The sequence below is a fragment of the Convolutriloba macropyga genome, chromosome 1, assembly GCF_964194025.1.
Source record: "Convolutriloba macropyga chromosome 1, txConMacr16.3, whole genome shotgun sequence".
NCBI lineage: Eukaryota > Metazoa > Xenacoelomorpha > Acoela > Convolutidae > Convolutriloba > Convolutriloba macropyga.
Genome location: NC_134468.1, coordinates 41550819 through 41576495, shown reverse-complemented (window position 1 = coordinate 41576495; position 25677 = coordinate 41550819). Strand labels below are relative to the sequence as shown.

At 34.7% G+C, this 25677-nt stretch overlaps 1 protein-coding gene across 1 annotated transcript in view; it reads left to right on the top strand.

Annotated features, from left to right (window-relative positions):
- Positions 1 to 25677, top strand: part of LOC142339109 (uncharacterized) — a 70848-nt gene that overhangs the window by 22881 nt on the left and 22290 nt on the right. Inside the window, exons 3-11 of the mRNA XM_075388847.1 lie at positions 2452 to 2505; positions 3677 to 3693; positions 4022 to 4066; positions 4506 to 4586; positions 11649 to 11675; positions 15356 to 15454; positions 16124 to 16165; positions 16247 to 16291; positions 25316 to 25372. Of these exons, the coding sequence (XP_075244962.1) occupies positions 2452 to 2505; positions 3677 to 3693; positions 4022 to 4066; positions 4506 to 4586; positions 11649 to 11675; positions 15356 to 15454; positions 16124 to 16165; positions 16247 to 16291; positions 25316 to 25372 (467 nt within the window). The remainder of the gene's footprint in view (positions 1 to 2451; positions 2506 to 3676; positions 3694 to 4021; positions 4067 to 4505; positions 4587 to 11648; positions 11676 to 15355; positions 15455 to 16123; positions 16166 to 16246; positions 16292 to 25315; positions 25373 to 25677) is intronic.

The window sequence follows — 25677 nt, the reverse complement described above, 5'->3', positions numbered from 1 at the left end:
GGCAGAGTCTGATTGGTTGGTTCACCGTGTCGACTGCATCAAATAGATCACAAAGTACAAAATTGTTTTGGTGTTTTATTGAATGCAGCACCACTACATCTTACTCCAGATTTTAGAACGTTGAACGTTTTTTTAGTTGGTCAAAATGAGATCTTCTTTAGTTGATACACAGCTCCATCATATCGAGTTGTTGCATCCAATTATTCGTCTTTTGGTGTCTTATGTGTTTCGTCAATATATCAAAACTCTCTGAAAATCCCTATTTGGGCACAACGTGCCTCAACTGAAAGAAATATCAGGGAAGTAAACAAATTCAACGCCAGTTTTGAGGTTTTCAATAACTAACGAACATATCTGAACGATAAACAGAATATGGAAGTCCGTAAAAAGAATAATAGCTATTGATAATAACAAAAAGAGAGCAAAAATCATCCCTCCGAAGAAAAAAATCAACAGAAATGTGGCAGCAAGCAACAAAAACAAGAAAGAATATAATTAATGATTTCTTTACTGCTCGGCGCACCCGAACTTAGGATAAAAAAAGCTTGGTTAATGAGATTTGGAAATGGAAACAAGAACTTAGTTACATTCATCATTACCTAATATAGCGCATAATTGAATTTATCAGTGAAGTAAGGAAACAAACTAAGTGTTCGCTTTCACTGCTCGGGAAATATAGATATGTATGTAGCCGCTGCGCTTAGTTAAAGTTGTTGATTTTTGTGTTTATTTTTCTGATGCTCGTTTTGAAATGCCAACCAGCCGATTGTGCTCCGGCAGAATTGAAAAAATGAACCTACTAATATTTTACAACGGTTTTCTATAGTGATGGGTTCTTGCCAGTTGGCATTTGATTGGTTGATACACTATGCCGAAAAATGCTAAGGCAAATCAGTAGGATTTCAACAAAAAGTACAGATAACTTTAAGATTTTGTTACTTTGTGATGTATGTTGAAGGTTTTTAAAAGCTTCTGGTCTACAAGGAAAATGTGGCATATTATGTATCTAACAAACAGTTTTTTTTAATGATCATTTCTATGTAAAGTTTAGTACCTTAGCATTATTCTTCTTTTTTGAGGAATCTAAGCGCTACATGTTTGATTTCAGTTCAATTCAACGCAAGAATGATTGGTTCTTTGCGATAAATTTTCTGGCTAGGGAAATAAAACTACTTTAAAAAATATTTAAAATTCTGCGCTATAACACAATTTGCGCAAAACCTAAAAAAATTATGGATTCTAGCAATTTTATAGAAATGCTTGCGCTAAAAATTGTTAGTATGTTAACGACAGCTATTTCGCGACATGCAACAACCATGCGAGGGTTTTCTAAGGTTTCGCAAATAAGGAATGGCTTTGTACGATTCTTGAAAGATTTTGTTAGATCTATCAGGTAGTCATCGAATATGCAAGTATCTTAAACAATTAACGTAGAAAAAAAACTGCCTTTAATAATGTTTTCTAATCTAGTTCCGCCTAGTAAGCGCACTTGTAAAAAACCATCACAAAAATGAAGTTTTTAATCAGTGGCCTTGTCATTTGATCATCTTTTTGTGGGAATAATTGTTATAATTTTTTTTGTTTAGTACTAAAACTTTAGTCAAAGGGTTTAACGCTTCTGAAAAATTTTGGGTTGATTAGCTTAGAGTTAAAATTTGCGCGTTTGTAAGCAAACTGTTTTGACGTCTATCTTGCACGATCTTGTCAGTCTCTTGCACGATAAGTGACCTGGGAAGTGAACAAAGAAGCGCTGAACTGGCGCTGAAAATTTGTATAAATTTTGTAAAAGAGCTGGAAAGTGGGTGAGAACTCGGGTCCAGGTTCGATCAAAAAATAAGTTAAGATTAGCGGTGAATATTGGTGAAAAAAATTCTTTCATCGCAAAGCGCGCGCATCTTTTAGCGTTGAATGCGGTGAAAATTTTTTTCACCGCATTCACCGGATTTCTTCCAAAAAAGAAACTGCCTTACACGGGTGCGAACCTGTCACTTGCTGCTTGTCAACAACTTGTTTCTCCACTGCGCCATCTGTGACTTACTTCAATTATATTTCCTGTGAATTTAAGATGAGCTTTAAAATTAGCGCGGTGAATATTTGTAAGATTTGCAATTTTAGCGGTGAAAAATTTTTTTCACCGCATTCTGCTTGGAGCGCCGATTTTTTTTTGCCGCATTCTGCTGGTAGCGGTGAAAAATTTTCTTTCGCCGTTAAAGCGGTGAAAAATATCTTCACCACTTAAAAGTTTTTTTTTCACCACATTCATCGCATTGAACGCAAATCTTACACTTTTACTCAAATTCATCGCAAATCTTACTTCTTTTAGCAATTTTTAGCGGTGACACCTCGACCCGAGATAAATGCATAAGTTTTGGGCAGAGTTTATTTGTTATCAATTCAATGTTTTCACCAATAGCACTTAATTTTGGCTACATTGATATTTATGTATTTCAGGAGAAGTCGGTTCTCCAGGACAACGTGGACTGAAAGGGGAACGCGGGGACAGAGGTAAGATAAAGAAAACTCAGAGAAGTTGCAATCTATAGATTTACATAACAAATAAAAATTAAGATTCAGTTTAAAAAAGATATTGATTGTACAGTCAAGCAAAACTTACTACATCTTGCAGAAGCAAACTAGACCTTGACTTTCTTGTTGAGTCTTGAGAATATTTTCTTAAGCAAATTTATAATCATGAGAATTCTTGAAAATATGTCGGTAAAATACCAAATACTTCAGACACGTTCAAACATATATTAGTTTCAAATTTGTACATTTCAAATTTGTACATTTTTTGACGGTTTCTCATCCAGCATTTTATTGAGAGGTTTTTAGAAAGTTCAATGATCAACCATAACCTCTTCGTTTTTGTCACACGATTGCTTTGCATAAATTAGGCAAAATATTTGGCACTATAATAGAAGAATGAACTTCATCAATTCTTAGCGTTTCATGAATTTTCACTAATTAGTGCCAGTGATTAAGCTTTAGATCCTTGAAAAATCGACTTTCTGGTAACTTTTTTTATCACAATTTGGCATTTCTTCTCGCAAAACCGGCTTTTGCAACTTTGCAGAAACTGATTACATTATATTCTCTATTCTCTGCAAGAAACCTTGAATTTAAGTTACAAAGAGGGAATTGTTGATCAAATTTTGGGCTCCGGCTGTGGTGCTCTTTTCGGAGGACCTCAGGAACAATTCCGGCCCGCCATTGCGAGTGAAAATTGACGATCTAGTTATACACAGCTCACGTCATTCTAATATAAAAGTCAGCACCTACCGGAAGTATCCTCTAAACAAACTAGTTATGACACTGGGCCCAACTTGGGAGTTTAGTTATGACTTAGTTATAAACTAAATTATAACTCCTTACCCAGTCGAGCTTGAGGCATTTGTAAACAATTTTGGTGAGAATCTACTGCGGGTTGAGAAGGATAATAAACAAATGTTGAAATGGGCTTATTTGTGGTTTTGTTTTCTAGTTTAGAATTTCCGAAGCGATCTTGAGTTTTACTCAGACAAAATTCAAGCCGCCTTTTGAGTTTTGTTTTGAATTCTTGGTGCAAAACAGTTCGAAATGCTTTAGCAATCGGCCATAAATGGCGTTTTATTGCTATTTTATGTAATGGAGAGTTATTGCATAATAGAGCATTTGTTAATTTCCCTGTATGTTTTAGGGTATCCCGGACCAATGGTAAGCTCGGATTAGGATTAAATACTGAAATTTGAGAACTAACCTCCACTGAGAATGAAACGTTATTGTAACTATACAACATTGAGCTAGTGTCTGAGAAACCTAACGTTATGTTGTGCACTTAATTGATACTCCAATGTGATTATGTACCTAAAGACCACAAATCCGACCAATACCGAAGTTTGTTATGAGAGTCGAATTTTAGGAAATTTTAGGAATTTTAGGTTCTTTCCATGGTGGCATTTCAGTATAGAATTATTACATTTGAGTACTTTAAAATGTCACTCTTGAGCTGTAAAGTTGATGCTGCACTTTTTATGTGTTATAGGGACCTGTTGGACCTATTGGAGCATCAGGGAAAAATGGATTCCCGGTACGTATGTACTTTTTACAATTCGCGAATTTTTGTACCCAGAACTTACGAACTAAGTTAGTACCGCGTCTAGCGCAAATATCTCGCGACGTTTTGAATGTCGACAAACAGCAATCCGTCATCGAAGTCCGAATCTGGTATGTGAGCTTCGGGATCTGGGTTGACATTAACAAAATGTTTGATTATTGCAAAAAGGGTAGGAGTAGTCTATTTTTTGTGACAAGTGAGAGGAATGACAAAAGACCTGGGAGTTTTTGTGCATAGAGCGCATTAGTACTCTAATACAATATCAAGCTTCGTATGACAAAAAGTTCATTAATGCGTGTAGCATTTCTTCAATTACCCATTTTGTTGTCAATTCTGTTTCTGAAAACGTTTTTAAAATAAAGTTTTCATTCCGATTTTAGTATTTTATTAACAGCTTTTGTATCATATTTAGGGACCTGTTGGGCTCACAGGTAACATGGGCAAGCCTGGACCCAGAGGAGAGACGGGCAAAAGTGGAGAGAAGGGAGAAACTGTTAGTATATCAGAACTTTTAACATCCTAAAATAGTTATGATTATTTTCAACAAGCAGGTTTTACGCAGCAGTTAAACACATCTAAAAGTCAAGCAGGTTTTTCAATGATTACTCGTGTTATAGTTGTGAAACAATTTGGCTCGTTAATATGCGTTCGCACATGATGTTCCGAGTTGCGCTCATCTACATTTTTGACATAACTGTCAACCAAATGAAGAGATAATCAAAAGTAGATCTTTGAGTTGAAAAAAATCGTTACACAAATTACTAAATGAATTAAAAGATGCCATGCCTCATAACAGCGCTCACACCATTAATAAGTCTACGGGAAAAAAATTAAACAACAAAATATGCAAAAAAAAATTACGGCAAAAAATCAAAATCTAAACTTAAAAGCAACTAGTAACGACGCCAAATTACAATCAGAAGAAACCTCAACCACAAAAATTTATTTTTTGTTACTACAAAGCAGATGGAACTCTATATTCAAGAGACTAGGTAACAAGTTGACAAAGGAAGCAATAATGAGGCGAAAATAAAAAAAAACAATATTTTTAAATCAGTTATTTACAAACGTTTTAAAAACCATTAGCCATTAACAAAAAAACTCTTGATAAATTTGCCAAATGGTCATTACGAAAACAATAGAACCTGTCTTTGGTTAGACTAAGCCACAGAAAGGGACTAAAGTTGAAGAGAAACTGAAATCATAACAAGCAATTTGCGATAACACAAACTATTGAAGCCAGAAAAATCTTTCCCTCTTATCTGAATTTTTTTGTTTCAAATTTTAATTCAACTATTTCAGTTAGAGCTATACTGAAAGTACAAGGATGTTCAATGAGGCCTCATTTGAAAATCATTGGGATCTGTTATTACGCGATTGTCCTTAAAGAACCAATGACAAATCTTTTATGAAAACGCATATTGTTCGACAAACAAAACATCAGTTACCACATAATTTTATGAGCAACTTTAATGATTGAACTACCGGCAAGCAGATGGTGCCTCCCAATGATGAGAATTAGATACGGATTGACAAATATAACAACAGAAACTAAAAAATTTAAAACCATTTGAAAAAAAATAATATAATAAACTTTAAGAATTTTTGCTATGAACTTACTGCATTGAGTAGCTTCACTCCTTAAATACTCAAACAGTGGTTTTTAAGACCCCTCAGCTCTTTACGTCTACGTAAAGATTGAGAGAAAAAAACAGCAAAACAGCAAATGAAAAAATTGAGAGAAAAGTGTTGAAGCCATCAAAAAATGAACTTTTCATTGAATTTTTTTTTCATTTTCAAAAATTTTATAAAAACAATGGAAAACATTTTTTAGAATATGACTTCAAAAAGCAACAAATATGAACAAATATGTTTATACCCCGAAATTTTTGAGAAAAACCGTAGTATCAAAGCCATTAATTTCAATAGCTTTTCCACGGAAATCAATTAATAATAAGTTTTAATAAGTTATGCTTCGATGAGAAGGCAAAAATTTGTGGTATTCCTATTTTATCAATTAGTCATAACAATAAGTCCTATGACTATGATAACGACAGCAAATAAAGGTAAAAGCAAAAAGTCAGTAGAAAAGTCCGATAAGACGATAACGAAGCCATTAAAACCATAAGTTTTTCTCTACGAACTTTATTTCTGATCTACTGGTTTTTTTAATGTCAATGAGAACTGAAAACAAAAGGATAATATGATAAGATTCCAAAAGGATCTAAATTTATGAAAAAATAACCAAAAGAAAAAAAGTTTGAAAATTCGTGGCATCGAATTCATAAAGACAATAGTTAGAAGACAAAACCGCTAACCAGATTAATTTTAGTTGCAGTAGAAAGGAAGGGAGTTCTGTCAATAGTTTCACAGATTTCAAGTTCGAGATCACTTAATGTTCAAAAAACATTTCGAAAAATTTGTTTTAAAGTTTTAACAGCCATTACCTGTCCACTCAAATTACTAGATGGGTTCGATTACTAATTTAGAGGTTTGCCATTTTTGTCGGCAAGTTATATTAAATAATACGAATTAAATATTACGAAAACTTAGAGCTTGAGCCATAAAATGAACGATTCCTAAAAAAAACGAATTAATTGTTCATTGGTAATCATTTGACTGTAAATGAGGTTTGTCATTAACAGAATTTGGATTTGAAAAGTGACTAGTCTCTAAGTGACCTGAAAAAAAAAACGAAATTGTTTTCATAATATCAGCTCTCAATTAGAAATCGAATTTTTTATTTTAAGAATCCCTATGAGACGAAAATTTTCTTTTAGTGGCCTTTCTTCTGTTAGAAACACTAAAATGTTTCATTTGTATTATAAAATGTAGTTTTGAATTGTTAATTTTATAAACAAAACTCCAAATATTAGCAAAATAAAGAACAAAATCATGCCAAACATCACGTGTTCACACAAAACTTTCAACCTCGATAACTCCTCGAAAAACATGAAACTCGAAAAAATCTTTCTAATTCTGATCTCTACGCCGGACGAGCTTTTAAATGGTACTAAACACATTTCTCTACGATGAATATATCGATCGGCCAAAATTGTCTGAACAAAAAAAACCCATTTGAGTATATAGTTCCTCCCCCCACGAATGGGGTCGGAACAAATATGGTTTCTAGATACCTAGAAAATGAAAAAAATGTTTTTTTATTACAAAATAAAGTTGAAAAATGTTATTTCTACAAAAACATGAACAACTGTTAGTCTTACAAACATTTCTGAAAGATCTTGTTTTTTTAAGGATTAAAATCGTTGAAGAATTGGTTGTAAGATTTTTAGAAACATTGCTTTAGAAACCTGGAAGATGCTTACGAGCATTGAGTGTATTGAGTTCAAACAACTATAGCGCTTTGTTGTGACGTAATTGACGCCACTCCACGTAGCGGGGATGATTTATAAGTTTTTGCTAAGTCAATTTTGGTATTTCAATTTACTTTTTGTAGAGAGTTGTGAATGGCATCACAAGGGAGCCCGTCTAGAGTAGAATATCTTAACTCTAGAATTTTTGCGAATTTTTTCGAGGAGCCAATGAGGATTAAAGTTTTTAAACATTCAAAATTTTTGTTCAAAATCTGTTTTATTTTGTTGCTAAAACAACGTAGATAAGCTCAATGTTGTTGACGTTATTTAGGTCACAACTTTGATTTTACTATGAGTTGCTGAATTTTTGGTCTGACCGCTTTTGGAAAAGGTTTGGTATATAAAAAACCACCGAAATATAAAATATTTGGCCATTTTATCCTTTTTTTCTTAAAACTGGCATCAAATCATTTAATTTGGATCAAACTGTCATTACTTCTCTAGATCACTGCCCTAAAAATTTTTCACGTGATCTTCGTGAAAAACAATTAAGACTAATTGAGCCGCAAATAGCTAGCAAAACGATCTGAAACTACCGTTTTTTGCAAAACTATTTCAATTAAAAGTAATTATATTCTCTGGTAGTGTAATTTGTGCTCAGTTTCAGTTATCGCGTTATTACTTCCAATTAGGTTAATGCATAGCACAAAAGTTTTTTTTTATCTGGAAAGCGATAACGAGACCATAATGGGTCTCATTGAGGCTTGCTACAATCCAGAGGATTTGGATTGAGTGGGGTACTGCTTTTTTTAATAACTGTTTTTTCTAATGCGGTTTTTTTTAATTCCAATGAGATGACACATTATTATCAGCCTGGAGTAGAAATCAGAGCAAAGAAGGGAAGAGTTTTCGGTCGTGACTTTTCTCAAACTTATTTATAGTGAGAAGTCAGTGTTTATATGAACTATCGGTTGTAATCTAGAAATTGTTCTTACTCTCTTCTCTCGCAACAACTTCTGAAAAATTTTTAAAAAAAAAAAATATGTTCAATGGTGCTGCTATGCTATAGTTAGAATAGATAGCTCATCAACAATTCGAGTATTTTTATAAGAAAAGACTATACACGTATACTATACACGTTTGGTTTTACACGTTATTCTGCGCATTTTATTTTTGTGCATTTTTGTGTTAAGATTTTATGATTTAAAGACTTCTGCACTGTGCTTTTGGGAAACCTGTACAAAATTTTCCAGCATTCTTTCGATCTTCCAATTGTGTTGTCATAAGTGTGATTTTGCACGACAGTCCAAACAACTTTAAATTGAGGATTTTGAGAATCAGTGTCATTTCTGCAATTAAAATTCTAAGAAAGTTGTGCTTAATAAAAATTTGTTAACATTTGAGATTTTAAGGTCTATTTTTCTTTTTTTTGTGTGTGTGTGTCTTTATTCATTGATCTCAAACGAAGTTTGTAGCAATTATATTAGTCCTGTCGGTCTTTTTATTATGCAATTTTTCACCTGACAGATTTTTCGTCTGACGCATTTGACTTTTCGTCCTCAATAACGGGAAAAACACATAGCGCCTAGCGGGCATTAAGTGCTCTTAGAGCCTTTCAGCTCTCTTTCAGCTCAAACTGTTTTGGAGACTTATACTTTTTGGTAAGAGGGGCTGTTCTTAGAGGTTGAAGCCCCCCCCACTGTTGACCGCCACTATTGCCCCCACCCCCACCGCCATGTTGCCCCTCCCCCACCCCACTGTAGCCACCAACATCAGCCCCCCGATGCAGCCCCCCTTCGTGGCTAGTTATTGAAAAACAGCTGCTCGCCAAAAACACGAAACAGTATACTAATTTTGACAATTTTTTTCAAGCTATTTGAAAATTTTTGTCATTTTCTGAGTTTTATCCGCCATGGGTGTCGAGAAACCTGTTCTAGGTTTTGATGGATTGGTTTCAACATTTTAACAACACGAATTTTGGCATTTTTTGTAAAAATGTGATTTTTTTTTAATTTTTTGACACTTTTTGTTTAATCAAGTATTTAGAGACCCATGGTCCAGAAAGCCTCCTTAGAGGTTTAAAAATAAGTCACTGATTTTTTTTGCTATGGAAAAGTTTTCAACTTTTTAATATAACAAATTTTAGCAATTCTTTTTCAAAAATTTGAGGTGTTTTAGGTTTGTGCAGCCTCAGGAGCCACAAAACTTTGTCTAGGGTTTGATAGTAGGTTACTGCATAGTTTCTAGATGTAAGGGAATGTCATCAAGATTTTAACATCACGAGTTTTAGCATTTTTTGATAAAACTTGCAGTTTTTTCAAGTTTTTCGGATTTATTTTAGGTTTCTCCAGCCTCAAGAGCCAAAGAGCCTTCTGTAGGTTTTGACAATAGACTACTGCATAGTTTGGAGACGAAAAGGAAGGTTTTTCAGGATTTTAGTATTACGATTTTAGGCAACTTTTAATATTATTTACAATTTTAAAAACTTTTTGAATGTTTTTGAATTGTTTTTTGATTTTTTCAGGCACCAAGGACCTCCTTCAATGGAAAGATTATCAATATTTCAATGACTGCAAATTTGGCGATTTTTTTGATAAAAGTTTATTTTAAAAGTTTTCGAAGATATTTTATCAAGTTCAAAGTTTGTCCATCTTTATGAGCCAATGAAACTGATTAAGGATTGAAATAGGGATACTGGATAGTCTCTTGAGGCAGTGAAATTGTTCTCAGGATAATATTATCACAATTTTTAGCAAGATTTTTTTTAAATTTTGCAATTGTTTTTAAAATTTTTGGATGTTTTTGTCCTTTTCTGAGTTTAACGATCATTACTGGCCAACGAAGCCTTTTAAGTCTCTCAGATAAGTTAGATGACAGAAATTGAGACACCAAAAGTGGTTTTGAACAATTTGTTCACTGCAAGTTGTGGAAAGTTCTCTTTCGAATTTTGCACTTTCAGTTTTTTTATATGATTTAATTACTAACAAGGTTAGAAACCTAGAAGTTCACAGAATCGAATCTCATCACCCAGCGCTCTCTCTCTCTCTCTCTCTCCCTCTGCGTTGGTCGGAGTTTCTTTCCTTCCCTTTCTCGCTCATGTTTTATCTCTCGCAAACTCTCTCTCTCTCTCTCTCTCTCTCTCTCCTTAATTCTTTTTTGATACTGGACTTCAGCGGATGTTATGTGGCGTGTTTTCATTGTCTATTACCTTACCCTCCCGCCTCATTAATTAAGCTAAAGCTAGTCTCACTAAACAATGGCTAGGTACTGACGAAGCGAGCTGCTCGCCGGTCGTTTGAGAGCAATTCGCTCGACGTCAGTCGGTTATGTTTTGATCACATTTATATTCCAGTACCTTTGATATTATTTTGGGGTATTCTAGAATATAATCTCTCTGACTGGTGGCTTATGAACTTTATGACTCTGACATTTAGTTTTTTTGTAATTATCACCATTCTTAATTTCTTTAATGACTAAAAATTATCCTTGAGAAGTCACTCCGTTTTATTTGTTTGGATAGTTTGTCTAAAACAATTAGAGAACTACTGATTACGCCTTATTGATTGCTTTCTGGCTTCGATTAAAATCCGTTTTACATAAATGAACAGTGCCCGTTAAAGCAATCAAACTGTAGTGCAAAATTAGTTCTGTTACCAGTACTTGGAATCCCTTAGTGAAATTAAAACACCCTATGTCTGTGTGGGAGATTTTTTTCGATTGATGATTAATTCCCAAAACATTGCACTTTTCTGTCAAAATGATTCTGATTCCTTGTTGAGTTTTCATTTTGCTCCGTGATTGAGAGAACAAAATATTTACTATTTTTCTTAGAGATGTCGGCACAGATATCGTCCAGTTCAAGTATTTTTCTGAGCTTTTTTCAAATAGAAGCAACAATAGTTCTAGACGTTTCGTTTCCGTTTCGACTTTTTGGACTTTTTTATCTCAAAATTAACCAAAATTAGCAGAAGGAATCAAAGAATTAATGGCTAGATCCACCCACCACCATATTGCGTATAGACGGAAATATTTCATTATTAACAATGTCAACATAGTGTATACATTTCTGATCCTTTTACAATATACCTTCACACAAGGTATTAAATATTATTTGACAAGGACAAGTTTATCTGCCGCTGGTTTTGAAATCTGCTTCTTATCTATTTTAGTTAATAAACTAAGATTTATAGGTTTTATTGCCAAATTATTTTGGAAGCAATAAAGCTAATGGTTTGTTTTAGGGCTCACAGGGGCTGGCGGGACCTCAGGTATGTCTATATACAATCTTGGACTTGAGCAATTTAATTTAATTTGTGACACAACCATGAACTGGGCCTATACTTTAGTTGAACGGGTAGGTTTTGATTTCTCGTGATATACGTAACAATACATAAAACTCATGGCGATATTCATATGGTTGATTAGAAAACTCAAACTAAACTGAAACAAAAATAGTGCTCATGCTGGTGTATTTTGTTCATGCAGTCACAAAATTTAGATAAATTTCTAGTAATTGAAAAGCATGACGATAGAATAGAAATGTGGCCTGTAAAAGAAACTCGCTGTGTTCAGAAAGTTGTTTCGAAAGCCAATATAAATTATTGAAACAGTTTTCGCTCACTTTTCTTCAAAAAGTTCTTCGCCGCAAGAATAAATCACATTTTTAAGTTGCAAAACGAAGAGGAACGACATGATGGCTTCTTTCATCGTCAAAATGTGCTTTCCGAATTTGGTGACCAAAAGATTTCCCGGGTCGAGGTTTGGTGGTGAATTTTCGTAAGAAATGCGGTGAAATGCGGTGAAAAGAAAATAATTTTCACCGCGTATTTCTTACATCTTTTTGAGGTGAATGCGGTGAATCGCGGTGAATTATTTTTTTTCACCGCATTCTCAGTATTCTTACAAAAAAGAATCTACCCACAGGGGTTCGAACAACTGACCTCCTGCATACCTTCAACTGCTTAGTCCACTGCGCCAACTGTCACGTACTTTATTGATATTTCCTGGGAATTTAAACCAGATTGAGTAAACGTTGGAAAGCAAATGCGGTGAACTTTTGTAAGGAATGCGGTGAAATGTGGTGAATTATTTTTTTCACCGCATTCAACGCTTTCACCGAATTTCTTACATTATTTGCCAAAAAATTCGATGCGGTGAAATTTTGTAAGAAATGCAGTGAATTTCGTTGTGAATTTTGGTAAGAATTGCTTTGAAATGCGGTGAAATAGTTATTTCCACCGCATTCACCGCAATCACCGCATTTCTTACAAAAATTCACCGCGTTCACCGCATTTCTCTAATGTCATAGGGTAGTGGGTAGGAAGCAAAAAGGTAATAAAATTATCGCAATTTTTTTTCCTTTTATTGCAATTTACCGCAAATTTTTTCAGTTTTTCAGAATTATTTCGAAACTGAACAATCGGGGAAACATTTAGTTTATCAATAAAATATTATGGAAACGGGTTGTTGAAGCAAAAGTACTAGGAAGTTACTATATTGTCTAGAAAAAAATAGAAAATGTGCCAAAATTTTTACTCAATATTTTAAATGAGCTGCATCCTAAAATCAAGTAATCCTAAAATCAAGAAATTCTAAAATCGAGATATCAAGAAAAAGGCCTAAAATCAAGAAATCAACAATTAGTGTTAAAACCATGCAACTGGAGGATTAAAAACAAAAGGACTGTATTAAGTGTTTTCCTGCCGGTATTTTCCATCAAATCGTTTATAATAAACTTCCTTCGAATACGTCAGAATCAGTGATGAATATCACCAATACTTTTATACCCCTTTGCTTGAATTCTCTCATGAATTATTCCTTGATCAATCTCATCAAGAAATATTTTGAAAGGAATTACAACCTACCGGGCCAACAGTCCCAACATAAAAAAATCAACAGTTTATGGAGAAACCATGGACATTTAAGATAAAAAAACAAATCGGCCATATAAAATGTTCAGCAATTTTCCTGGCCTGATTTTAAATCAGGTCTTTAATAGTATTTTTTCCGAATACCTCAGAATCGGTAATAAATCAGCAAAAAAATATTCTTCATTGCGTGATTTTTGTCACTAACTACTCCTAGATCACTCGACGTGAGGATGGGGTGACGTCTAACGACAGAGTGTAAAAGTAGGAAAAGAATAAACGCTGATACGTTAATGAGTTTAAATTTCAGATATGTAAATAAGGTTATGAATTACTGTGAGGCATACAAAAAACCATACATAGCAGACGTACGCGTGGAGTTTACATAGCTAACCAGGTCAACATTTACAGAGCAGGAATTGAACTAAATAGATTACCCAAATATCGGGACCAATATTACTTAATATAGGGTAAGACAGGTATCAAGTACTAAAAAGTAATTCAAGTGTAATGCCTGTACTATAATTTCACTGTCATAATCTGTTGCGAATTACTTCTCAAGACCATCGCATGATGACAATGATCTCATCAACAAAGGAAAAAATTTGAATTTTTTGCGAATTTTGAAAGTTTATTTTTCTTCAACCAAATGCAATCTCCTTGATTACAAATTATAGTGGACTCAATATTCTGAAACTAACCGTTGCTGTCTGCAAGATGAAAATTTTTAAAATGAAACTGTTTTTGTTTGAATATTGCGAGTTATTCTTTGTTATTTTTTCAAAAAGATTTTAATATTTTTCTTATTCATGTAACTGCGAAATTATTTTGTCTCAGTGCTCATAAAGTTTATCCCATTTCGACTGATCTCCTAGATCACTCGACGTGAGGATCGAGTGACGTCTAACGACAGAGTGTAAATGTAGGAAAAGAATAAAAGCTGATACGTTATTGAGTTTAATTTTCAGATGTGTAAATAAGGTTATGACTTACTCTGAGGCATAGAAAAAAGCATCCCTAACAGACATACACATGGAGGTTACAGAGCTAACCAGGTCAACATTTACAGAGCAGGAATTGAACTAAATAGATTACCCAAATATCGGAACCATTTGTACTAACTATAGGGTCAGGCAAGTATCAGATACTAAATAGTATTTCAAGTGTAGTGCTGTACTATAAATTCAGTGTCATAATCCGTGGGAATTACCTCTCAAGACCATTGCATTATGAGTGATCTTCAACACCAAAAGAAAATTTTTGACTTTTTTGGGAATCTTAAAATTTATTTTTCTTCAACCAAATGCAATCTCCTTAGTTACAAAATATAGTGGACTCACTATTCTAAAAGTAACCGTCACTGTTTGCGAGATGAAAAATTCAAAAATAAAAAAGTTTTTGTTTGGATATTTCGAGTTATTCTTTATATTTTTTGAAAAGGAATTTAGTGTCTTTCTTTCTCATGTAATTACGAAATGTTTTATCCTCAGTGCTCATAAAACTTATCCATTTCGAGGCAAAATAAAGCAAAAAACAGAAATTTTTGGAACTTCTGCTGAAAGTTCTATCCAGATGGTATGACAGATGGTGATGGTTTGACAACTATCAGAATACTGATAAAATGAGGCAGTAAACTAAGTATCTAAAGTATCTTGAAGCAGCTGCGATAAATTGAGTCAACACAAATCTGTTCTGGTGTTGCTTACTCAAAAGTCTGAGGGCCTGAGCGAATGCTGAGGAAATGGGTGACATGACGGGGATATTTTTATTGGAATAGTTTGGCGCTAGAAAGGAGAGAAAAGAGTGAAATATTTATTTCTTTGCTCTCATCATTAAAAAGTTTTTATTTTAAATTTTTTCTCTTTTCGCTTAAACATTTTTTTAAAAAGAGATTATCAAATCTTTGTGATTCTGTTTTTTCATACAGTGTCTTGACTTGAGAACTGTGAGAGGAAAGGAAGTAAAGCATATTGTGTCAAAAGGAAGTATCATGTTGGATGTCTGGAGCAAACACCCGCGAACACCACTGTCAATTTTAACTAATGTTAGATTTCCCTCAAAAATGTTCTAATCTGTTGTAGGGTCCTCCAGGTATTGATGGGAACAGAGGACAGAAGGGAGAGGCGGGTCCGCCAGGGAAACAGGGCGCCAGAGGACCTCCTGGACAAAGAGGTGGCGTTGTAAGTATTTAATGCTAGATGATACTTTGCTCATTATTCTATTTAAAATCAATGCAATCAGGACAAAAAAGAACGTTATAAATTGGCCTTTTTAATCGCCAAATTTGAATACCAATCTCCTTTAGCGCATAAAGGCGAAATCTATTTTCGATGACTTTTCCTTCTAAGGTAGGTCTAAAATTTTATCAAGGCCACAATCTTTTTAAGGAACCAGTTAACTTTTCAAAACTTACTATGTTCATTTTTGCATTTTGACATCTCTCAATAGATTCGATCGCATTGCGATTTATATTACTAACGCGAATTTCGTAACCTGGTAGCAGCGTGCATCAATTTGTCAAGGTTTCCAGGTGTTTGAGAAATACTTCGGGTACATGCAATATGCAATACATGATTGAGGGATCAATTCACCTGTTCGGGATATCACTCTAAGCTTGAGCTAAAAGAGCCAGTGCAATCTCGGAACATATCGATAGCGTATTTTATCATTATGCTTCATTTTATAGATGAGAAATGTAAAATAATAGATCCAAATTAGAGCTATGTTGAGCCAAGCTATTCATTGCTGATCACAATTATGGTATCTAAAGCTCAACTGACGAGCCTTAGCTGTGGCTTTAATTCTATAGCGATTTGAAAGAAGACCTGTTACTATATTGGGCATTTCAGGGTGGTGGCGATCCTGTGGTGGCTCCAGTTTCAGAAGAGGACGTACGTTCAATTATGCTAGTAAATGTGATTGTGTTCTGTTGAAAAGTCTGAGGTGCATTTCAAGGTTCTTTTTTCTTTCAGATTGAAGATAAAGTGAACAAATATCTGGCCGAGAAAAATTTCAAGGTTAGTGACACACATGTCTTAGTTGAAATGAGCAAATTCTCGAAGCGTATTCTGTCATTAACAATATTACCCAAGAAATGATTGATATTGTTAACTATTAATGAGTGATGAAAAAATATAAGCAAAAAAAAGTCAAAATATAAAAAAAATTTGTAGTCTGATTATTGCAGAGTAATTATCAAATATTTTTGTCCTATGACCAAGTATTTATAAATGCTGTGCCATTTAACATTTACAATGACAGAGATTCAGAGAACCCTGAGAAAGGTTACCAGGGCTAGGCGTAATATGAATTCCCATTCATAACGTGACCAGTGTCCGAAAAATCGAGTATACCCAAGTGTTGAGTGAATTTAAAACTCGCAAGAATCTTGCAAGCTGATTCAGAACTTGCAAGATTCTTGCAAGAATTTACAAGATATCAATCCAGGCAAAAAAAGTCAGGTTACAAATGTTTTAGAAAACATCTTTGAAGCAAATTATTGAACGAAATACAAAACCCAGTTCAATAAAAAAATTTTAGCCCGGATTCAAAATCTTGCAAGAATCTTGCAAGAATCCTGCAAGAATCGTGCAAGTTTTTGAACTCTGGAAAAATTATTATATATATATATATACATATATATATATATATATATATATATATATATATATATATATATATAATTGGTAGCTGAAACTATCGGAGAACCAAATGAAATGACTCGTATCAGTATTCTTGATCAGCAAAACTGAAACTAAATGACTTTTTTACTACACGCCTTTTGAACGTGAAATCTTGCAAGAATCTTGCAAGTTTCTTGAAAAATTTTGAATCCAAAAACCAAATGTCGACAAATAACTAGAGACAGCTTGAGCCAACCAAATCCGTCTTTTTTAAGATTAATTAACCTACTCTAGAAAACGACGAAAACAAACAGTTTCAATCTTCCCCTCATTTTTTAATCAAACAAATTATAAAAGAGAAACAATCAGTTGGAAAATTTAGTTATTGATTCTATCGGTAATTGAGGATCTTCTTGTAGTCGTAAGTAAAGAATATTCTATATATATATATATATATATATATATATATATATATATATATATAAATATATGTATATGTATATATATATATATATATATATATATATATATATATATATATATATCTGTACCCGAGAAAAAAATTGGTGGAAACCATGTTGAAATGATAGTGCAAACCATATTGAAACAACAACCCGCAGATTGGCCCGTTGATAAACTTGATTTTTTTAAATCATTTTATACAACTTGACCTTTGAAAAAATGACCTCATTCTGCCTTCGCGTTCAAAGTTCTTGGCTGGCTGATCAAGTTTTTGTGTAATCAACACATATTTGAATTGACCATTGTTCAGTTAATGACTTTTAAAGTTTTTTAATCTGGAAAACCAATCTGTAACACGTAAAAAAACATAAAATAATATAATAAACATATAATGATATTTTTGAAACAAATATTTTCGTTGCTCATCTATTCTGCGACTATCAGAGAAAAGTATAAGTTAATGAATAACTGCAATTAGTTTTTTAAAAGACTGCTTATCAACAAAATTATCATACGAAGATCTTGGTATCTAAGTTGCTAAAATCTAGTGCTTAATTTTAGATGACATAATTGTCAATTTCTGTATCAGGTTGTCAGTTTTCCTGCTAGCTGTCCTTTGTTTGAAAATGGTTCTTAGAACAAAACGTTATCTAAGGATTGATGAGTAATCTTGAAAAGTTTGGTTCAAGATGACAGAAAAAAGGTAGTAGTTAATTTTAAAATGCTTTTGTTTTCGTTTTTTTTCAGCTTTGTTGCCCATCAATTTATAGTCTCGAGCCAAGTGTGATTTAGCGGTAACTGTGATATAGTATACATTGGGTCATTGATATTGTAGTGCTAAAACCCCTACTATTATTTAATCTTTAATTTAGTCCATTTTCATCATTTTAGTTCCAATTTGTTCAATCCTGTTTTGAAGATCAAATCTTCCTCATTCATGTCTGCTAAAATTGTTTACTTAACGTTGTGATTTAATTGCCTGTTCATACTGTCTGCTCATTTTGTTTTACCGCAAATTTCCAATTTAAGTTATGATAAGTTATGATCAAATTGCTGATCAAAATTGTGTAGTTCCTGTTTATTCATTCTCTTGAATCTAATTTCAATTTTCAGTTGACTCTCTTTATTTCGAATTTCGTTACGCGGATCATTCAATCCAAAATCTCAAATAAAAGAATAGTTTCGCTAAGCGAAATACTAACCTAAAAGTTAACGCTGTGTTTGCGACACGAATACCACCTAAAAGTGAGACTCAGAAAGTTTAATATTTTGGTATTGAAAACCTTCCGCGAAATCACTAATAATTTCGCAGCAACTGGTATCATAAATCCGCTCCGCAAATCTACCCGAATACAGAAAACAATTTCTGTACGACATGGCACAGTCAGCTCGCAAATCCTGCAAGACCCCTTTTTCAATCGAGCCGTTTTGGGAACGAGCTACATCAGACCCTCCATTACGTTGGGAGAAATGGCGCATCCAAGTAAAACTGTCAATTCCTGCAAGAGAAAATATAACGTTGGACACGCTACTCCAACCAAAGCCAACACATGAACGACTACCGGTCGAGCCGAAATACGAAATGGCCATCGAGGATGCAACAGAGGAAACGGAACGAGATCGGCAAATCCGTAAAAATCAATTAAAGAAAAAGGGTGAAACTGTAGAACAATTCTACAGCATTTTGAAAGAGTTAGCAAAAAAGTGTGATTTCGAAAGTTGAGAGGAAGTAATAATCAGATACATCTTCATCACTAATATGTTGGATGATGACACTCAACGTGAACTCCTCCGTGACACAGTAGTCCCAGAAAGAGCCCTCAGTATAGCTGTCAATATGGGGATGGGACATCAAAACCAACAACGAATCTCATTCAACAACAACAACAACGCATCTGGCAGTGCAATCAATGCTATACAATGCTTCAATAGATTTTGCTGCGTGAATGCACGCGGAAATTAAACAGGCTGAATAACAATCAATCGAGCAGCCATTGGCCAGTGTAGAGGTTGTGGCCAAACTTGTACTCCAACGCATCGTCAGGTTTGCCCCGCTCTGGATAAGAAATGCAGTCATTGTGGTCTACTCAATCATTTTGCAAAGGTATGTCGGAAAAAATTAAATAATACAAGAAATATTTGTCAAGATATTTGCATCAATAATGCGGAAAACTCTGAAAATACAGAGCAAAACTTAAATTTGGAGGATCAAAACATTAATTATATAAACTATAATGAACAGTTTAATTCGGATTACGACTCTTCTGACAATAAGTATTTTGCAAGGGTGGAAAGTCTTAATACACCACCAATTGCATTGCAAAACATGACGATAACAACTGGAAAAACGGATTGACAATTGCTCCTCCATTCTGCTAATGTTTAATTGCATGCAAGCACAATGGTCAAAGAAAAAACCACTTGAACTCAAATCTTTTTCTAACGATATAGTAGAAACACTCGGGCCATTAAGAACACCATTTCGTTGTAACGATTGGAAAACTCAAAAAACAAAAATCACGGTAGTTGCAGATGGTTTTCGTCGTGATCTCTTCGATCAATTGGGAGAACTATTTCACAAAATCCTTGCCCGAACATAGAGGTAAACACCGTTGAAACCCCTTGGGCAATAAAACAATCTCTATCCAAAGAATTTCCGGAACTAAATTCAAGAATTGGTAAATCGAAACATCATACTGTCAACTCAAAATTTCATAGAATTTATCTTGTTACGCACCAAAAAGGGAGAAAAGTGGCGATCCATCTTCAACCAAAAGTAACGATGGAACTCAAACAATTTTTAAACGAAGGACATATTGAAAAATTAACAAATTGTTCCAACTTTTTTTTGATATCTCAAATCGTTATCACAGTCAAAAAGGACCAATCAATCAAAATACCCTTAGATTCCTAAACTCAAACAATTTCACAAACACTTTCAAACGCAGCGCAAGAAATTGCTTATTTTACGACACTTGATTTGCAATACGCGTATAGCCAATTAATTTTACATAGCGCTACGGCCCGCCGTTGTAACTTTAATATTGTAAGCGGAAATATGACCGGCGCTTACCGCTTCAAAACGGGATTTTTCGGTTTAACCGATATGCCTGCCGAAATTCAAAAAGCAATCAATTGTATTCTCGCCGGCCCGACTAATACATTCTGTTTTCTAGACGTTATACTGATAGTAGGTAGAGGCAGAACTGAAGATCATCTTGATCTCGTACGAAAATGCCTAATAAAAGTAAGAAAATCTTCGAATTAATCTAGCAAAGTGCCATTTTGCAAAAAACAAAATTGAATGGCTTGGACACAGTATCACTCAAACAGGACTAACACCATTTTCCAATAAAACTAATGCCATCGAAAAATTATTATCACCCTCAAATCTAACAAAATTGCGACTTTTATGGGATCGGTACATCATCTTGGAAAGGTTATTCCAAATCTATCGCAAATGTGTTACCCACTTTGACTTTTCCTTTAGAGAAACACAAAATTTGTCTTGACAGATCAATATGAAAACCATTTCAAGTTGATAAAAACGAAAATTGCCGAAACAACAAAAAATAAGCGTTTTACCCCAGATCTAGAAACACGTATAAAATGCGATGCCTCTCGTAAAGGTTTAGGTTGTGCCTTAGAGCAACGAACTTCGAACTGATGGCACACTGTAGCTTTTGCGTCACGATTCTTAAATTCAGTAGAAGATCGTTATAGCATTAATGAGCTTGAATTATTGGTTGTTGTTTTGTCTATCGAAAACGTCAAATATTACCTTTATGATAAACCATTCACAGTCATAGCCGATCACAGAGCTTTGTTATCTTTAATGAGAAAAAACAGAGCTAACAAATCTTATAAAAGTCGTCTAACACGTTGAGTCGATAGGCTTTTACCTTTTGACTTCACATTAGATGATCTCCCTGCCTCGAAAATGGGACTAGTTGACTATATTTCGCGAGAACAGCAGCAAAAAGCTGTTAATACTTCTACTTATGATGAGCAATTCATAGTTGCTAAATTGGATGCAATTCAACGCAGCGCGAAACGCCTTTTATCAAATGCAGAAAATTACAGTGATATTGCGGCGCGAAATCCACTTATAAAACAAGCCTCAATTAATCCGAATTCCAATGACAATATATTCAGTGAATTTGCGCGGTGAATATTCCCTAATTATGCAAAATGGCAATACAATTAGCAAAGTAACAGCAAATAACTCCAATTCTGATGCCTAAATCGAGAAGGCAAACATTCCCCACTCGCTTTTTACCTTAAATCACTTCACCAACCAGTCGGATAAAAATCTCAATAATTTCCAACGAGTTGCTAATAGCTTCCACAAGGTATTGATGATGTCGAACTCTTATGATGAAACACTCATGCGTTTGAAACATTCTACACAACCTCAAAAGTACGGTTTGCCGATGAGGCAAGCCCATCCACCGCTCCATCAGTACAAGCAACACCATCTACCCCAAACACGGACACAAAGACAGTGATTTCATCGTCAACAGATAATTTGTACCCGGACGCTTTCAACTTTGCCTTGTCAAAGATATTCTCCAGTACCTTGATGGCGAGCCTCACATCAAAGGATGCAATCCTCAAGGAAATCAGAGACTGTTTGCTAACGGACAATGAAGACAGATGCCGCCAAATAAGCCCCTACATACATAGCTTTTGGAAGGACCTCTACGTAAAGAACGGCTGTGTATGTATAGATGATCGCATCGCTATCCCCAACTCAATTAAAGACGCTTACCTGGAAGCGATACATGCCACACACCCATGGATTTGGGGAAGACGGACATGGCAACACATGCATGGTGGCCGTACATGCATCGAGACATCATCTCAAAAACGGCAAAATGCAACACTTGGCAAATTGGTAAAGATTTAAAGTCTATTATTCCTTCTAGCAAATGGGCACCATTAAAATTGTACAAACTACCAAATGAAGAAATTCAAATTGATTTTGTCGGACCAATTTATAATGAAAAGAATCAAGAAGTCTATTTTCTCGCATGTATAGATCGATTTTCTAAATTTCCAACAGCGGAGGTATTTGACAGATAAAATGCAGATAATATTTTGAAATTCCTTCAAGGGTGTGTTTTACTACACGGAATACCTCGTACTATTAGATTAGATCAAGCGCGGTGCCAAACTGGTCAACAAATTAAAGCATTTTGTAATCAAAATAATATATAATTAATTGAAGCTCCCATACACGACAACAGAGCAATTGGGATAGTTGAAAGGCTAACTCTAACAATCAGGAATTGCTTAGTTTATATTAAAACGACGGCTCGAAATCAGTTTAATTTTAAAGCACCGATAAACTCTAGTATTCATCAACTCCTTATCTGTCGCCAAAATACTATTAATATCTCGCCGTTTGGAGCGCATTTTGGTAGAAAACCGAAAAACTCCACTAAGTAATATTTCAACCGAACCTGACCCTAGTACTCTCACATATATACCAACTTTAAAAAAACATTCAGAAATGGAGACAGTTCGCTGGGACGAGTTAATCTCGGATGAGCAATGGGACACTGAAGCAAGGAGCGACATCGGACTAGAGATAAACAGAGATCGACTAAGCAAGGATGCGGTCCGACGATGTGATGCAAATCCTGATAAGGAATCACGACTGATCCCACTCCCAGATGTTGGTCAGGCAGTACCCAGAACTGAGGCCTCACTAGCAATGATATTGGCGAAGAAAAACCCAAAACTAAAAGAACTAAGAAAATTCTGGACGGTCTTTACGAGGTTCTGGCGCCCGGGTCATTGGTGATAAAATCAGACGCATACACGTCTATAATGAAAGAACCGGGAAAACGTGAAGTAACCATAAGAAACTCTGATTTGGCTAAATTCGGAACCAAAGCAGAGAGACAAACAGATTGCAAGTTTACGCTAACAGAAAACAAAAGTTACCATCAGGCAAAATCACAAAGGATCTGATAAATCAACACGCTAGAGAGGGAAGGCGAACGTTAGAGGGCAACAAAAAGATAAAACACAAGAAAATCGCTGATGACATGTGCGCAGTCTCGTCTATCCATTCGAATGTGTCAAGAATGCAAATGCCGACGAAACCGAAGAAAACCTTGGTAACCGCACCGCCGCAACCACCTACAGAGACTGTGATTGATTTCGCACCACCAATGGTCCTAGCGCAGACATCTAGAGTAATCGCGGAGCCACCGACCCTACCGAAGCGAAAGGCAGCCACTAAAGCTACGGAAGCTTTACGACAATCTCACAAAAGAAAATGCTCCTCCCCATCCGTAACTGAATCAAACGAATAATTGGTGTCCACACAAACTTGTCCGCCAACCGTCCTAAAAACGAAGACAGATGATTCAGCAACAACACATGAACAAATGCAGAATAAATCGATTGTTTTAACGATTCAAAAAACAGCCACCAGTAATCAAAAAGTGGAATCAGATTTTACAGTAGGCCCCTGTTCGCCGGTACAATCTTTCCAACTCAATACTACGTCTCTCCAAATTATGAGGGACCCGAAACATCAATGACAGTTGGCGAAGCAGAACGCATCTATGAAAGTCACTCTGATTAAACTCTCCACAAACATTATAGTATTAAATATAGTAACCAGTGCATTTTTTATTAATTTCCTGATAAACCACTTCGTTGTTTATTTTTGTTGAGGGGAAATGTGATATAGTATACATTGGTCAGTGATATTGTAGCGCTAAAACGCCTATTTTTATTTAATCTTTCATTTAGTTCATTTTCATCATTTTAGTTCCAATTTGTTCAATCCTGTTTTGAAGATCAAATCTTCCTCGTTCTTGCCTGCTAAATTTGTTTACTTGACGTTGTGATTTAATTGTCTGTTGATACTGTCTGCCTATTCTGTTTTACCGCAAATTTCCAATTTTAGTTATGATAAGTTATGATCAAATTGCTGATCAAAATTGTGTAGTTCCTGTTTATTCATTCTCTTGAATTTAAATTCAATTTTCAGTTGACTCTCTTTATTTCGAATTTCGTTCCGCGGATCAGTCAATCCAAAATATCTATTGCAAGAATGGTTTCGCTAAACGAAATACTAGTCTAAAAGTTAACGCTATATTTGCGACGCGAATACCACTTAAAAGTGAGACTCAGAAAGTTTAATCCACTAAGCACAAATTTAGTAGTGGAAACGCTCCGCGAAATCACTAATAATTTCGCAGCAACTAGTATCATAAATCCACTCCGCAAATCTACCCCACTACAGAAAACGATTTCTGTACGACAGTATCAATAAAATTGTATGTTGTCTTTCAGTTTTACTTTGGTTGATCACAGATATGAACAAATATTACCACACGCTTGTTATCGCTCGCGAAAACCTGATATATTAGTATTCTTTCACTCCCAAAGCGTGATAACAACAATACGCCAATACATTCAAGTAAGGTTATGCGATTAGAATTGTTGCATAATTTGATGTGTTGACTAGAGAACAAGTTTCTGCCACTTGTCACTCTCCGCTCTTTATATAACAAGAAGCATTAAAAAATAATACCCGAACTATTAATTTAAAAAAAATAAGTTTCAAATTCGCTTGTAAAAATTTCTAGTGAAATTTTGCATTAATCTACTTAGTTTTCACTATTCTCCATTTTCACTTCTAATTTTCCGCATTGCAGAGCTTTTTTGGAGGAGAAATTAGCTGCCAACAATAAGCAGTTCATCCGGCGTATCTCAGTGTTTTTGCAATTTTTTTTTGATATTGTTGCTCATGATTAGAAATGCACCAGCTGCTATATTCTGCCTGCTCCTGGCTAAGGCTAATTGTTAATTGTAATGGAAACTGTTTAGCCATTTTGAATTAGTGTACCAGAAGTCATTGGCGTGTTTTTGGTAACCAATTTAAAATCGATTTTTCTTTGGTTGATTATGATGTTTGTTAATGGCTTTTAGGGTGCAAAGGGTGACCGTGGAACCCCAGGTATTCCCGGAGCTTCAACTGGAAAAGATGTACGTTACATATCTTCTAATCATCTATTGATACTCAAATTGCGTTGAACAGTTATCATAGCGAATTGAAAAAGGTGAAACTCATCAAAAATACATTTTACCTTCGAAAACCGAAAAAAGTTTATCTTAACAGAGTACATCACTAATGCAGAACTGGTAAGGTATCAGTATTTAAAGGTATGATTTTGCAAAACCAATCACATCAATTTTAAGCTCTGATTGCTTTCTCAGTTGAACTTCTACAATCAAAACTTTTGTCTGATTGTTAATGCACAATGGTGCCCTAGAATATAGCGGACGCTACA